At 31.4% G+C, this 17865-nt stretch overlaps 3 protein-coding genes across 3 annotated transcripts; 2 read left to right on the top strand and 1 right to left on the bottom strand.

The window, feature by feature from the left end:
- Positions 1-1701: 1701 nt before the first annotated feature.
- Positions 1702-5458, bottom strand: HELRODRAFT_174891 (hypothetical protein; the record flags this gene model as incomplete). Its single annotated transcript, XM_009022324.1, has 4 exons — positions 1702-2833; positions 2984-4316; positions 4515-4635; positions 5279-5458. 4 exons carry the CDS (start codon positions 5456-5458, stop codon positions 1702-1704), a joined length of 2766 nt encoding a protein of 921 aa, XP_009020572.1.
- A 357-nt stretch (positions 5459-5815) lies between these two features.
- HELRODRAFT_185711 (hypothetical protein) lies at positions 5816-7508 on the top strand. Its single transcript, XM_009022323.1, has 4 exons — positions 5816-5890; positions 6284-6456; positions 6874-6969; positions 7360-7508. Exons 2-4 carry the CDS (start codon positions 6285-6287, stop codon positions 7434-7436), a joined length of 345 nt encoding a protein of 114 aa, XP_009020571.1. The 5' UTR covers positions 5816-5890; position 6284; the 3' UTR covers positions 7437-7508.
- Positions 7509-8304: 796 nt separating this feature from the next.
- HELRODRAFT_121890 (hypothetical protein) lies at positions 8305-11375 on the top strand (the record flags this gene model as incomplete). Its single annotated transcript, XM_009022322.1, has 11 exons — positions 8305-8362; positions 8673-8807; positions 8989-9041; positions 9173-9406; positions 9531-9641; positions 9773-9832; positions 10081-10188; positions 10258-10336; positions 10602-10725; positions 10987-11102; positions 11209-11375. Coding segments are annotated over 11 exons (1245 nt in total), but the record flags the coding sequence as incomplete, so codon positions are not given.
- Between the last annotated feature and the right edge of the window lie 6490 nt (positions 11376-17865).

The raw sequence follows: 17865 nt of genomic DNA, 5'->3' as shown, positions 1-17865 counted from the left end.
ATATATATAACTGTTGTCTTTGTACATTTTATAAATGTAATTTAATTTTTAGAAAAAAATTTGTTTTGGAAATTTTGAAAATTCACCATAATCATAAACTTTCCATTAAACGACAATTTTTTATCTATGTGCAACACGTAGGACAGGCTGGTGATGTTTATTTTATAATTTATTAATTGATCGATCGATTGATTGATAGTATTTACCTGATTGATTGATTGGTTGATTAATTGATTGATTAATTGATTGTATTTACCATTGACTGCTATATACACACACACTCGCATATTTATATTTAAATGATTTATTAATCTACCTGAACCTTGTTACACTTCCAATATAGAATATACTTTCATTGTGATTTATAATGGCAACATAACAATTTGTATTAAATATAATATATTTACATAAAAACAATATTATATTATAATATAGCGATTTAAAATATTATATATATGTAAATTACATATATTTATATATAAATATATATATATTATATATATATATACATCTATACATTTTTGTAGTCATTTGGAGTATGTATTTATAAAAAATTTTGTCATGTTTTCTTGATGAAAATTTTTACTTAGTAGTATTATATTAGTACGTGTGTGTTATGTATTCACACATACCTACGTACACACACGACCACATACACACGCACACATACACACGCACACATTTATACACACACACGAATCGCATACTTTTTAACCATTCATCATGACAAATTCGATTAAATTTTTTTTCACTGGCGGTATTTCTACCTAAATTTGTGTTCGCTAAATTGTCTTAGGACCGTTCTTGTAACATTTAAATCAAATATTTCATTTCATTTTTGGGAGGAGTTAAATTAAAATTGTCTTATACACATTTTTCAATCAAAATAATTGTTTGATGCTAGATACATTTTTTTGGAGAATTAATGTCTGAACGTTATTAGTATTTCTTCGTCTAAAAATAAGGGTCCAAATTTAATATGGATAAATGGAAGCAATGTTGTTTGATGTTTGCAAAATTTTATCTACGTGCGCGTGTGTTTGTCGGCTATTTTTATGTCACTAAAATGAATTTAGGAAATTTATGTAATGCTATGTATGTTGTCGAGCCATTCATTCATCCATTCATTCACTTATTCATTCATTCATTCACAATTCATCATTGTTAATGCTTTTGTGCAGTTTTTAATGCATTTTACTTGCATCTCTATGTACCATACATGGTGTAACTTAATTAAACAAGTTTATGTATAATGCTCAAAATGAGAAACAAACTAAACGACTTTACAGTTTCTGTTTTATTTATGACGTAACAATTAGAATATTTATGAAAATAACATCACAGGATAAATAAATACTATTAGTAACGACAAACATTTGTGCAAATTTGTACACGTAAGTATATTTTTTTAAACCATCAAACAAATTAGAAGCCCAATAGATGTACGCGTATGAATTTTAAAAAATGTACATACATACATACATACATACATACATACAAAAGATTGTGCGAAGAAAACATTGTGTGTATTAACTTCAATCAACAAGTCCTTAGCTCAATTCTGAAAAATTCAACTGTGCTCTCATAAACTTGCAAAGCGTACAATCACCAAAAAGAAAAATGAGAATAAAATAGTAATATTAAACACATAAATTTATAAATAACAAGAACAACAATGACTACGGAACAAAAATCCATAGTTTAATTTTGGTTTTTCAGTAAAAGAAAGTTTCTCAATAATGTTATTAAAGCCTTAGGGTCATAGGGTATATTTCCATGTTTGTGTAGTTTCTCAATGGATCGTAGCAACCTTCGAAACAATATTTCACATTTCTCTTGTGTTTTGATAATATCATTCGATATCATCGCATCATTCATCATTTCTTTATTTGTCTCATCGTTATCTCCTTCGTTATCATCATCGTCGTCGTCATCATTTGATTGATCATCATCATTTTCTTCATCATCATTTTCATCATCATCGACGTTGACGTCATCTTCATACTCATCATCATATTCACAAATGACATCAATCATATCTCTTATGCTGTTTTCTTCTTTTATAACATTATTATTATTGTTATTATTATTAATATTAATATTAACTGTGTTAATATTATTCTCATGGAGGTTATTTTCATTCTCATCATCCTCATCATTGTCACTATCTGAATAAGCCGTAAGATTCAATGTTTGCCTACTGCCTCCGTCATTTCTACCATTAACACCACCATCATCGTTACTGTTATTACTACTGTTCTTAGTATTGCTACTCCTTCTGCATTTATTACTCTTCACATCGCCAAGGCTGCCACATTTTTTAGTGGCAATACCAACATAACCGTCACGGCGAAGTATATGGTTGATATCACTGCTGCTGCTGCTGCTGCTACTGCTACTATTAAGATGTAAAAGTAGTGACATACTATTACGTCCGGATTTGCAAACATCATCATCAAAAACGTCACAACTCTCAACCCAGACGTGAAAATTACAGATTACAAATTTGAAAACTTTAACCAGATATTCTAGGAAACAAGTTTCGGGTGATACAAGCCAATCCAGCAACACACTGTGCCTCCAATCTAAACTTTGTAACAAACATAGCAGAAGCAGAAATGGATTAAGAAGGTTCCTATTATCACTCATTGTTAATGATTCTGGGGTGTTTTTTAGATTAGGTAAATTTGAATTATCACTCATTGTTTTTTCCGGGATACATTTGAAACTAGGCAGGTTCGTGTTATCGCTCATTAATGATTCTGTGGTGTTTTTTAGATTAGGAAGGTTCGTATTATCACTCACTGATGATTCTTGGGTATTTTTGATCAACCTGATAGGTGGAAAATGTCGTACAAATTATTTTATGGCAAAATAAAACATTGAAATTAGAAAATTATGTTTAATAAATTATTTTTCGAAAAATTAACCACAAATTCACTAGCAAAATAGTTGAAAAGTGAAAAGTTTCCAAAATACATACATGTAATGTTGTTGATGTATGTGCATTGTACACATCAGCATTCTGACTAGAGATTCATCGTGCTCCTCAAATATGTCAATCATCATTTTATAATGGTGGAACCGTTTTATGGTGGAAAAATTTGTGGTTGGATTTTTTGCATTATCATTGCCACTACTCTCGCTATTTGTAGTAGTCGTATTGGTAGTAACAGTAGTAGCGTTGGTAGCAGCTGTTAACGTTGTTGTCGTTGCTGAAGTAATAGCAGTAATAGATGTTCTAGCAGTAGATGTTGTGGATGCCGGTGTCGTGGATGCAGTTGAGGAAGTAGTTGTTGCTGATGTGGCTGATGTGGTTGCCGCTGCGAATGTGGTGGTCGTTGTTTCATTGGTCGTTGTTTCAATTCTCTCTTGATTAATTTCAAGTTTGCAATGAAAGGTTCCAACGAGGGATGCAACGAAACTTACCGATGATTTAAAAAGAGCTAACAACTCCGGTTTACCAGTGCACAAGTATTCACCATTACTACAAACTTCAGCTGCTCCATCAACTATGTTATTGACGTCATCACCATCATCATTATTATCATCATCAACAACATCTTTTTTATTAGTTGTAGTAACAGTAGTGGTAGCATTACTTTTATTAACACTGTAATCAAGCTTACACATAGAGTTAACATTGAGAACTATGTAACAACACTGAAGAATGATTAATATTAACTTCCTCAACGATGTTGAATCAATTTTTTCACAAGAATCATCCTTAATGCTACTTTTTACATTACCAGAACCAATGAAAAAATCATAATTTGACGACCTCAGTAGCAAACTCTTTATCCATTTATAAGAAATAATATGGACATAATTGCCATCTAAATTAAGACCAGTTGAATTTTTAATAAAATTATCTGTAATAACATTAAAATTTAGTCCACTAGCGATTTTATCATCTTCTGTTTCACCTGTTGTTAACAAACACAAAGTTTTTTGTAAGAATCTGTGTGTAACATCATTGGCGTGGTTGTTAACTTGACTGTGGGATTGTAAAATTTTAATAAATTCTTGTCTGAATACAAAATTTTCTATTAGTCTTAGCGTTTTTCTTACACAACTTTGGGGAATGGATGAAGATTTTAGTTTAATTATAACAAATATGATAAGATCGTATATGATTGCCAGAGAGCCAAAGTCAAGATGGATGTATTTGATGAGTTTTGTGTATAACTTTATCATTGAAAAAAAAATCATTATTCTAGATTGTTCATTGTGTAGGAGTTGATTTGAATCATTGAATAGTAGATCGAAGAATGATTTCCAATGTTTCAAGAAGGAACTGCGGAGGAAATCAAAATCTGAGAATTATAAAATAAATTAATAAATAATAATTAATCAGTGATTATGTATTATTTATTGAATAATAATAAATATTTTATTAATAATACAAATGATAAGAAAAAAAATGCAATTACATAGACTAAATTTTTTAATTTTTTTAATTATTTCTTAAGATTATCAACATTAACCAAAAAAACTAAAAAAAGTTAAAAAACCTTCCAAAATTTCATGGAAAAGATCAACCCTATGTGAGAAAGAGTGATCCCACGTCTCACTGCCAACATCAACGATATCACTAACCACCACATTATAAAGACCTTCAATAAAATGATTGTCCTAAAAATTGTTCAAATAAGATGGTCTTAATATAAGGTGAAACAAAACCTTAGCAATCCATTTCTCCCCTGTTAAACATAACATTGTGTAAGTAAGTCACTATGGTAATTATTTTATTGAACTAAAACCCCAAATAGCAAATTAGATTGTAATTTTTTGAGACTTGGGTTAAGAAAGAGATAAATTTATGCACGTAAACAAGAAAAGAGGGATGAATTGCCAAAACTTTATCTTTTGAAAGCACAGTTAAAATAATAATAATAAACAGAATGAAGTAAATAAAATTAGATGGCCAAATAAAAAACCTTTGAAAAACTTTTACAGATCAACACTAATAAATTCTTTATACTGTATGAGACGTATATAGATGGATGATGGAGCAATTGAGTCTGAAAGTTTTAATTATTGTAAAGTCATTCTTTTTCAACAACATTTATAAAAAAAACTTTTAAATATCTATTAAAATATATATTATATATAATTATTAAGTCATTCTTTTTCAACAACATTTATAAAAAAAACTTTTAAATATCTATTAAAATATATATTATATATAATTATTATAATTATTTAATAAATTACAATTGATTCCCTTCATAAACAATTGACAACAGATGGTTAAGATCAACCTAGTTGTACTAACCAATCCGTATATATAATTGACGCAGTCAGTGAAGTGAAGTGAAGATGATATGTTATTAATGTTGAACTCAATTTTTTCGTGAAGTAAACTGACGGCCAGAAGGAGGTCCTTGTCCGAAACTACTTTTAAATCAGTCTGTCCGGCATCATTATCAGAGGTGTGAAAAATAAATTTGTACATGTTTAATAAATTTTCCATTGTTTTGTAAGTATTTCCGATAACTTTTTTCAAATTTTGATTATGATATAGAGCAAAAAGACACTTTGAACAAGACGCGCTTGTCTCTTTAATTAAAAAGTAAATGGTAACCAGTGGTGTTTGAAATGCTTAAAAGTAGTAAACTTCAACAAAGTAAATAATTATGACATTAAATGCAAAAAATTGTTTTGTATTAGTTTCAATATAAAATTTACCAAAAGATAACTTTAAACATGTTCTTGAATGTTACCAATTTAAAAATAATTATATTATTAAGCCCCAAATAATGTAAAATAAAATGTTTCCAAAGGTCACGTGTAATCTTTATCCGGTATTCCTTTTTACGTTTGTCGTGTCATAAATTTTGTAAAGCTGTTTTGGTTGTTCACGTTTCGTGTCTCTAAGACTTAAAAAGTATTTTCTAATATTTTAATTTATTTATGAATGTTGATTCGATTCTATTTTAACTTGTTTTTCAAATGTGAAACTGATTTTAGTAGAGCGTGGTGGATGATTGTTTCATGTTTTCTCCCAATCATGCCATGCTCTCTGCATCTGCCATATGCCATTTTCTTATTTTGTCTAAGATTTTTATAAAAATCGTTTTGTTGGAGCCAATCAATGATTATTTAACAAAATCACCATCTTTCGGATGATTTTCGTTGATTATAAATTTGTTCTAAATGAGTTTGGTTCTGCATTTATAATAATATAATTATTTTAAAAAATTGACAATTTTAGGTACCGTTTCTTCAATTCATTATTATTAGTAATAATTTATTACTTATCGTTTGTATGTTTTAACAGAATGCGTTACGTGGCTGCCTATTTGTTGGCTCATCTTGGTGGGATCGAGAAACCCTCAGATAAAGACTTGCAAAAGATCCTGAGCAGTGTTGGCATTGATGTTGATGATACTCTTGCTAAGAAAGTTGTTTCAGAACTGCAGGGCAAAAACCTTGATGAACTGGTTGCTGAGGGTTGGTTTTTTGTTATTTTCTACTAAATTTTAGTGTTGGTTTCATCTAATGAGGGCTCAAGCACTATAAAATCAGGTGAATAGCTACAAAACCATGTTATGTCACTTGGTAGCCGGTGCAAGATTAATTGCTTGACCCATTTTTGATCTGATCATAAATTCAGTTTCAAATAGTTGATAGTGCACATTTAATTTCAATAATTTGTGAATGAGCGATCTGATTTTTTTAATTACTCAAATCATGAATGCATTGTTTAAGCATGACAATTTTTAATAAATTGATTATGAAGAGACCAATGCAATATGAAACTCTCAAGTCATATCATTTATCTTCTAGTGCATTTTTACTAGGTGATGCTTTGATTTGAAAACATTTTTCAATCTTCAGAATTATAAACATTTATTTAAAAAATTATAGGACGGAAAAAGCTAGCCAGTCTACCAACTGGAGGGCCTGCCACAGCTGCTGGTGCTCCTACCGCTGCTGCTGCTGGCAAGGTTGAAGCTGTTAAAGGTTACTATTTATAATATGTTTAGTTGTTTTGGTAGTTTAATTTGCAAGCATTTTCAAAGACTTACAAACTCATCTGATGTGATTTTGGTAAATGAAGATTTCTTGTGTCATGTTTCTTTAACCAGTTCTGATTATTATTTATGAATCAACCTTTAGGTGCTTTGGATTCGTTTTATTTTATAAATTTGATTATTTCTCAAATGAATGCTTCGTTTAATATCTTTGTGATTGAACCAACCAATGATTATAAAACAAAATCACCATCTTTCGGATGATTATTTCATTGATTATAAATTTGTTCTAAATGAGTTTGGTTCTGTCTTTCTTGTGCAATTGTCGCTTTTGTTAAAAATATTTTTTTGAATTTTCTTTGATAAATTTCATTTACAGAAGCACCCAAGGAGGCTCCCAAAGAAGAGGAGGAGGAAGAAGAAGATGGTGACATGGGATTTGGTCTATTTGATTAAAAACTGCATCATCACAAACATATTTAATATTTTATCCAATTATGTGAAACAATAAATATGTGATAAGCTAGTTTTGTTAGGTTTTCGATATCTGAAAATGTTAAAATTTCGTATGCTGATTTCCAAATTACGGTCGGTATTCCGTTTGGATTGATCGATTGTGTGGTATGTGTACGCCCTAGTTCGATTTTGGAGTTACACTGAGGATGAGTTTTGCTGGTTGCTACTACGTTCGTGTATCTCCCGAGCATGAAAATGTATAACTTAATGTGGTAATTTCGACGTTTTTGATATAGTATCTTGGATCGACCGTGTTACTGTTGATTGAAAGTTATGACTAAGGTCATTTCTTCCAAATAAGGGTTTTACTGGGGATTTTGTATTTTATTGAATGTTAGTCAATAAACTAGACAGGATAGTGACTATTGTTTCATATCTTATATTTGGTTTGGTATTTTGTTTTTAGAAACTTTTCGACAGAAAATTTAAAAAAGATCCTCTTGTCAATGGCTGATTCATGGCAATTCACTTTTAAAAATAAAGAAAAGTTAAGTGGTTTCAATCACGTTCAAATTTTTTCACTGGTTTGAGTTGATGTACTCTTTAAGGATTAAGCGACGTAACTTCAGAATATATTAAAATGATTAAAAATAAAATGGGTTTTGTTGCTTGTTTTGTAAAACGACGTTTTAGTCATGTTAATTTTTCAAGTCTGAATAAGATCCATTCTTTTTCAATTTCTGCTTTAATGAAAAACTTGTCATGTTCTAACAATCGGAATTATACTACAACGGCGAAAGAGGGATCCACTGCGGCTACCAACAAAGGTATTGAACATTTCTCTGTCTCTGGTAAAAGTAATAATGAATACGACATTGTGATCACTGGGGGAGGAATGGTTGGCAGTGCTATGGCAGCCTCTCTTGGTTATTTATTTTCATAAAATTGTTTAATAATTTTTTATAGTTTATTTATATATTATTATGTATGTTATTGCTATTTTTTAAATTAAATTCTTGTCTTTCTCTGTCTTGTATGATGTGACATCTGACTCAATTTGAGTGTTTTCTATACTCAAATTGATGAAAAAAAACATCTTATACCCTGATTTAGCACATCACATCCCTGATTTATTTCTTCATTAAATAAATAAATTGAGTCATTTATTAAAACTTTTGTATACAAGTATCAATGATTGATTGAACATTGAACTAACTAAACTATTTTAAAAATTAGGTCATAGTAAACTTTTTGAGGAAAAGCGAATTCTGTTGTTGGAGTCTGGCCCAAAGGTTTTGCTAGATAAAACCCCAGATAAGTACAGTAGTCAAGTTTGTTCTCTGAGTGGTGCTACCAAAGATCTCTTAAACAGTTATTATAATTTTTTTAAATTTTTTATCTGTTTAATTTCTTTATTACATTTTTTTCTAATTTTTTTACAGTAATAAATTTTTTTATCTGCCACCAATTATTTTTAAAATTTCCATAAAAACTTCAAAATTTTTCAATCATTTTTTCTAAAACTAATTAAAAAATGTCATTAATATGATAGGCTTTTGTGCATGGGATAAAATTTTGAGATTGCAGCCAGTCAAACACATGAGGGTTTGAAAGTTCAATTCATTTTTATTAGTTTATATAAGTTTTGTGACATATATAACTTCAAATTATATTTATTTTTTTATGAGTTTAAATTTACAAAGTTAAATTATAATTTAATCTGTCATTGTTCTTAGATATGGGATTCTTGTTCAGATGTGGGCATCACATTCAATCATAAACCCGATTCTGGCGAATATCTGGCGCATGTTGCGGAAAATAACCTCATTGTCTCGGCCATTGTCAATCGGCTGTTGGAAACAAAAGTCGAAATTAGGTACAAAGCCAAAGTAAAATCCTACATTCTGAATGGAGGTGATGATCCTAAAATAGTGCTAGATGATGGGGATGTTCTTAAAGCCAAACTACTGGTTAGTTGATTAGTCTTCGTTTTTTTTTCAATTTTTTAAATCATTTTTTAGTATTTATTATTAATAATTACATTGGCAATGACATCTTTGAATTAATGATAATTTCTCGTAATAATTTTTTTAGATAGGAGCTGATGGTGTCAATTCTTTATTGAGAAAATCATGTAACATTAGCACAGTAGCCTGGCCTTACCAACAGACTGCTGTTGTATCTGTTGTTCATATTTTCGAGGTTGTTGTTGATGATGTTGTTGTTTTTAATGTTAACGTTTTTTCTGTTCATGACGTTGTTAATGATGACGTTGTTATGTTAAATTATCGTAATTATTACCTAATTAAATTATTAAAATGAATTTTTTTCAGGAGTTGAATAACAATACAGCCTGGCAAAGATTTTTACCAACTGGTCCTATTGCTCTTTTGCCTGTTTGTCGCCATTTTCTCAACTTTTACCAAAAAATTGTTTTAAATTTATTTACCTATTTATTTATTCATTCATTTTTTTATTCACTCATTTGCTCATTCACTTATCAATTTTTTCACTCTCTTGCTCGTTTTTTAATTCATTTGTTAAAGCATCTATCCATTCATTCATTCATTCATTCATTCGTTCGTTCGTTTATTCATTCATTCGTTCGTTTGTTTATTCGTTCATTCATTTTCTTCCTTCTCAGCTATCCAATCAGTTCAGCTGTTTGATATGGACGACAACACCATCTGAAGCCAAGAGGTTACTATCAATTGGTGCAGAGGATTTCGTCAGTGAAGTCAATACAGCTTATGTATGCTAATATTATTATTATTTATTTATTTATTTATTATTATTTTTTAATTATTTCATTAATTTTCAGTTATGTGAGAAGGATAGCAATGAATTTACTGCTAGGCTAACCAGCTGTGTTAAACAATTTCTTTCCACGACTGGCTTGGGTATGTTGCTGTTTTCCTTCATTCGTCCGTTCTTCCTTTTTTTTATTCATTCGTTCATTCATTCATTCATTCGTTCATTCATTCATTTATTATAAAATTTATTCATTTATTTATTTGGCTATTCTCATTTGATACTGAGCCAGTCTCATCATAAATTTGATGTTTAATAATAATAAAGACAAATAACAATAGTAATTATTATTGTTATAACTAATCATCATAAATAATTATCATATAATTATCATAATTTATGATAATTTATTAGGCCAGTGCTCAGTTAAGCAACTGCCTCCAAAGGTTGTTGGCGTCGATGAAGGAAGCCGAAAGTCATTCCCGTTAACATTATGCCACTCAAATTATTACGTCAAAAATAAAATTGCTCTGATTGGGTTAATTTTTTATTCTTCTCCTTCCTCTTCTTTTTCTCTTTCTTCCTCCTCTTCTTCTTTTTCTTCTTCTTTTTCTTCTTCTCCTCTTCCTCCTCCTCCTTCTTATAATTATTATTATTGTTGTTGTTGTTTTGCGTTATTACTACTAATAAATGTTGTTGTCGCTTTTGTTGTTGTTAGAAACCAAACACACACACACGCGCGCGCGCGCACCCATACACACACATACACACTCTTACACACACATGCATGCATGCACAGGGATGCAGCTCATAGGGTACACCCACTCTCGGGCCAGGGCGTCAACTTAGGCTTCGGTGACGTCATCAGTTTGGCAAAAGTTCTGGAGGAGGCTGTCTTGAGGGGAGAGGAATTAGGTTGGTGAGGAAGAGGATGGTGATGATGAAACACGCGTACACACACACACACACACACACACATGTATACACATTCACACGCGCACACACACAAACATCTACACAGGTAACATAAGAACGTTAGCAAGGTACGAGACGGACAGACAGCGAAGCGTACTACCAATGATGGCCACCATCGACTTCCTCAACCGCTTCTACAGCAATGACCTTTCACCTCTCGTTCTCATGAGGTCACTCGGATGCCAAGTTGCCGATGCTGTGCCCTTCATTAAGGTGCCATTTGACGGATGGATGATTGGATGGATGGATGAGTGAACAAATTGAGAGAGAGAAGGTTGAGAAAAGAAAGGGGGAAATCAAGTATGCCACTGGGTCGAAATTACTATACAAGTCAAAACTGAATTACCGAAACTCTAATGCAAAACTGAATTACCGAAACTCTAATGCAACAATCTTAATGCAATTTAATCATACATGACAACAATAAAATGCTCTATTAATTATACACGAGAGAGAGAGAGAGAGAGACAAAGAAAGAGAAAGAAAGAGAGAGAGAGACAAAGAGAGAAATAGAGGTGATACATAAATGCGTATCTATTGACTAATTTTGTTGCATTACATTAAGGCATTTTAGGTAAGTAAATAAAGCTGATAATATATATTATTGCATATTATATTATTCTCTCTTTCTCTCTCTCTTTCTCTCTCTCTCTCTTTTTCTCTCCCTTTATTATTATTGCTATTATGATTAGTATTTTTTCTTGTTTTTTTTTCCAGTTAAATGCACTCGTTAATATTTTAATACTGTATGACCTGCTGTGTTAGGCATTTGAGTATTTGACTGTTGTTCTGCGTTGTTGTTGTTAGAGTTGCTGCTGCTGCTGTTGTTAGTGTTGTGGATGTTATAGTTTTGTTGTTAGTGTGGATGTTAAAGTGTGTAGTTGTTGTCATGTTGAACATCCCATTAAATATATAGAGGCTCGCTTTAGATCGTTTGTATTTCTTGTCATGGTTGACTTAATGACGAATTTATTCTTTTTTCTGTTAATAATTTATTCATTCGTTCAATCAATCAATCATTCATTCATTCATTCATTCACGCATTTCAATAATGATATATTTGTTATAATAATCATTATAGTAACAAAGTTATAAATATTTTCATTTAAAATTTAGGATAGAATGGTTACATTTGCAGGGAGCTAATGATGCAATCAGGCTCTGTAGTGCCGAACTGAATTTTTTAAAAATTGATTTTTTTAAGAATGTTCTTCATTTTTTGTTTAATTTATTTCTTTTCGATAATATTTATGAGTGGGTGTGTATTGATGTGTCTGTGTGTGTTTGTTTGTTTGCTTGCGTGTGTGTGTGTATGTGTGTGTGATAAAACTCTGATTGAATGAGTTTGTTGGTTTTCGGACGGATGTGTGACTTGTTATTATAAAACTGAATTGTTAAAATAGATGAATTTTTGTATTAAAATTAGCAAATTTTTTTAAACTTTTTCCGATTTTAGACACGTTTGAAATAAAAAAAATGTCGTGAAAACATGAAATGACGTCATTTCAATCCGTAGATATCAGATTATAGTGCCAATCCATAGATATCAGATTATAGTGCATCCACTTTTTAATTTTTACACTTCATTCCTCTTTCTAACATTCCTCCAGCAGACGTTCGTTCCCGGTTAAAATAACTTGTGCTAAAGTTAGATTTTCTATTGATGTAAGTTCGTAAAAATTGTAAGTGGTTGTGTATTGGTGTGTCTGTGTGTGTTTGTGTGTTTGTTTGCTTGCGCGCGTGTGTGTGTGAGAGAGAGAGATAAAACTCACACGAATGATTGTATTTTTGAAATTTCATTCAAACAGAAATATTTGTGTTTGTACATGTAGGTACAAAATGGCGAAAATAACGTCAACTGTACTGGAAATGTACTTCAGAAATCCAAATTGAGGTCACTCACAATGAACTCAAACGGAATATCTATAATTTTTATGTTAAATAAATTATTAATTTTTAACTGTGATACTATGTTGGGGGTTTAACTCGTTTTACGCACATACAAACACTCACATACACAGGTACACGTATTCACACACACACACATATACATAAATAAATACACATAAATACAAAATCTATTGAGAGCCCACACGCACTGGGTTGAAAATAGTGTATGGATTATAGCGTAGAAATCAGTCTGTAGATGAATTATATTATACGTTAGGCCTTTCATTCTTTTGTGTTTGCCTCGATCAAATACTATTTAAACTATTTAAGACTAATAAAATAGTAGTAGTAGTAGCAACTGCAGTAGTAGTAGCAGCAAATGTAGTAGTATCAGCAGCAGTAGTATGAGTAGTAATAGTAGTAGTATTGCTGAGAGCTTAAATCAATTTTTTTATATAATTTATTTGATTTTAGTTTTGGCAGTCAGCAAACTATTCATGGCATTATTACGTATGTGTGTTGTGTGTGTGTGTTGTTTGTGTGTGTTGTTTGTGTGCGTGGATCTGTGTGTTTTGTGTGTGTGGTTAATATTTGATCGTATCATGTAAACAAAATTGTAAATATATCAAGAAAAGGCTTGCACGGACAATAAGATCATGTAACTGTCCTTCTTTCTTTTTTCTCCCTCTCTCTCTTCACGTGAATGAGTGAATAACTGAACATATAAAAGAATGAATGAGCAAACGAACGAATGAATGAACGACCAAACGATTGATCCATCCATCCATTCATTCATTAAATTCTTCAAGCTGTTTGAATGCAACAAAAAGTTAATAACCAATTCGTAACTTCTTTATGAAAACACACTTTCTTGCATCTACCATGCTTTACATGTGTAAATGTATGTATGTGTGTAGTTGTTTGTATGTGTGCGTTTATGTGCGTGTGTTTTTTATGTGAACTGAATGATCTTCGTATATATCCAAACAAACATCTTATACATACGCGTGTATATCTCACACACATACATAAATAATTAATTCAAAAATATAATTAATACATATATAGTATATGGAGGTAGAAAGAAAGTGAGAAAAAGAGAGAGGGAGAGGAGAGAGAGAAGGATAATTATGGATATTGATTGAATAAAGACGGACACTTGTACGCCGCTGTAAACAAATTAATTATATATACACACACGCACACACACACACACACACACACACACATACACAAAAACACACACACACATATATATATATATATATATATTACCAACATATTTATATATATATATATATGTATGTATATATATATATATATACAGTATTGTATGAGCTTGTACCGAATTATATACAGTTATATACAGTTATATATATATTTGTGATTTTTTAAATATTGAAATAAGCACACAGAAAATGTTATTTAAAAATCACACAAGTCAGTAAGCAATGCGCAGTGCTTTAAATTTTGACGAATCGAGAATTATTTATCCATAATTTTATAAGGAGTTATTAGATGATAAATAATAATTATGTAATTTTTACATTTCATATAATCATTAAAATCAATTTATAATTAAAAAATATAATAAAATATAGTTGATAATGCATGCGAGTTATTTGGATAGGAATAAATACGAAGAGACATACATCGATATCCCAGTCAAGATATACAATGATAAAAACCCAGCCACTCATTCGATAAAGATTATGAAAGGTAGTTTCAGTCTAGATGATGATGTCTTCGAAAGTGCTAGAATCCTTAATGATAACGAGAATAAAGGGATTTTCGTTATCAAAAATAATGAAGTGAATAGCCAGAGAATGCCTGACGATGATGATAACCACAATGATGTCAACAACAATAGCAATTACTACAGCGACAAAAACAACACAAAAGACATCAATAAAAATTTCGTCCGTGGCGAAAAAGATGAAAATGTTATTGATGCCGCCAACAACAGCAGCCTAAACAGTAGCCATAGCAAGCAGCATGTCTTTCACGAATGGGAGCCACACGGTTCGCGACAACTTTCGCCAACAGTTTTTGAGAATAAATCGTTTCCCGCGTCACAGCAACAGCAGCAACCACAGTTCCAACAAAACCAATTTTCATTAAAAAATCCACAAATTTCTCAGTCCAAGAACGACGCTAACGAACCACAACGAAATAAGAATTCACCAGAAAAATCATTCGATACAAACGAACAAACGACTTTTGCTCAATTTAACCGCGAGAAATATGTCAGTAGCAACCAAGGAAACGACAACATTAACGTCGAAAACAATAACAGCAACAGGGGTAGAGATTTAAATCTATCGATGTCCATTCAAAATGAACTTGAATCTCAGATGCAAACCTGGTCTGGAGACCTGGATCGAATGCTGGCGTGGAATAGCTCTAAAGAACAACAACAACAACAACACTTTCAACATCAACAACAACATCAGCTATACAAACCAGACATATCATCCAACCAAAACAACAACAACAGCAACAACATATTAATACGCGAAAACATCACAAACGACCACCAACAGCCACAACATCACTTCATCAACCGCACACAAATGTCATCATCCTCATCAACATTGTCCTCACAAGCAATCTCGCCAAACATACCAAAGAACAAACCAGAGCCTTCTCCTCCGAACAACTTCATCGACATGACAGGTCTTCTCCCGAAATTCGTCGCTTTCGTCGATTTACGAGATTTTCAAATCCGCCACACGAAGTTATTTGTCGGAATCGATCCACTATCCGATCGCTACATTTTGGTTGAAGCTATCGAGACCAACTACGCGGGAACATTCTCGAAATCATTCAGACATCGAATCAAACTTCCGAGGTACGCTGATGATTTGGACATGAAGGCCTGTATAAATAACAGAGGAGTTATGAAGATTGAGGTAAGTCAGCCTAACAATAAAATCCTGTTTTCAATAATTCACACGTGCGTGCGTGTGTGTGTGTGTGCGTGTCAAATACAATTGAGTAACCAATAAATCATGTGTGCGCGTGTATGTCAATTTAATTAATTATGGCTGCTTTACAATTTCAATTCAGGTGCCGTTGTTTTATTACTCATTGGAGGAAGCGGAGATGGAGCGTGCAAACCAAAGTTCGGACGAGACAACCTCCTTCATATACAACGTCAGCAGGCATGCGGGCAACACAAGAGCAACAAACATCAACGATTCAATCCACCAACTTGAAATTCTCGTCAAACCTGCGAGAAATTTATCTTCAAAAAATATTGAAATCTCGATGGTCAGGGACGTTCTAGCGATTTACGAAATAACCGCTAAAAACAAGTCGGATACCGATGATATATTGGATTTTTTCCTTAAAGATAAACCGGAAAATGAGGAAAAATTTCTCAGAAAGGTCATCAAAATGTATAGACTGCCACGCAGGTTGATTAGAGATGGTATAAAATGTTTACCGACCAAAGACCGACTGTTAAGCGTTAAAGTACCGTTTTATGCGTAACGGAAAAACCGAAAATAATCGTCTCTAACCGACAGGCAAAAAATAACAACATCAATTTACTGATAATAACGACGAACTTGTATACTCTGCTCTTGTATTCGCTACTTTTAAAGATTGAAAACCAAATTTATATATTTTTTTCTTCCTAATCTACACCATAACGCAATCTTATTTTTAATTTTATCAAACAAACATTAATGAAACGGAGTTTTTCAAATGTGTTGTTTCATTTAAAAACATTTCTATCAACATAATATAGTGATTAATAATGGCTAATTATTGATATAAATATGAGTGGCTTGGTCATATTGAATAAATTAGAAATATATCAACTTACAAATTAACAGTTTACACAGTGTTTGATGGAACTTTTTCAACGTCATAATGTTATTGTCGTCATCATTAATATAATTTATTAAAGGCCATTTATCAGTTTTAACATTACACACACACACGCGCGCGCACACAATATTACAAAACAAACAAAGTCACACACACACACACACACGCACATACACGCAATGTCATAAACACATACAAAAGAGACAATACAATTATACAGGCATTCAAAAACTCGAAAGTACAAGAGTATTAAAAATCGTGGACATATTTATTTATTTATTTAATAATAAAATTCACACACACACAATTATGACTCTATATTATATTATATATATATATATATGGCAGAAATATTGAAAAACATTAACTAAATAAGTTAATAAATTACAAGCTTGTTTGCATTCATTCATCCATTCGTTTATTTGTTAACATAACTAACCCACTGGAAATTCGGAAAATCCATTATTGCTATTTTTAGTTTATAACTTGAAAAAAAAAATTCAGACAAAATGTCTTTATAATATGAAATGGATAGATGGAAATAATGCCAAAATCATAAAATTAATAATCTTTTTCGTCAATGGACTATAACTTTAAGTTTACTTTTCTTTGTTAACAAATTTAACCAAACAAATGAACAAACACAGAACCAAAAAGAAGACTTTTGTGATTGATTGAGTGAATAGTTAAATAAATGAATAACTTAATTTTTTTTCCAACTGGTGTTTCAACGACACACAGAAATAGAAACACACACACACACACACACACTCACACACACACACACACAAAAATAGGCCGGAGAGCCATAATCTAATTTGAAACAAGCAAATCATACAAATTAAAGAACATATATAAATATATACCACACACTCGCACACACACACACACACACATATATATACATACATATACATATATATGAGTGTGTGTGTGTACGTAGTATGGCGTGACGTCAGATTAGTTAGTAAGATAG

The sequence above is a fragment of the Helobdella robusta genome (genome assembly GCF_000326865.2).
Source record: "Helobdella robusta unplaced genomic scaffold HELROscaffold_31, whole genome shotgun sequence".
NCBI classification, from domain to species: Eukaryota; Metazoa; Annelida; class Clitellata; order Rhynchobdellida; family Glossiphoniidae; genus Helobdella; species Helobdella robusta.
The sequence above is the reverse complement of the archived record's forward strand: the minus strand, read 5'-3'. Positions and strand labels throughout refer to the sequence as shown.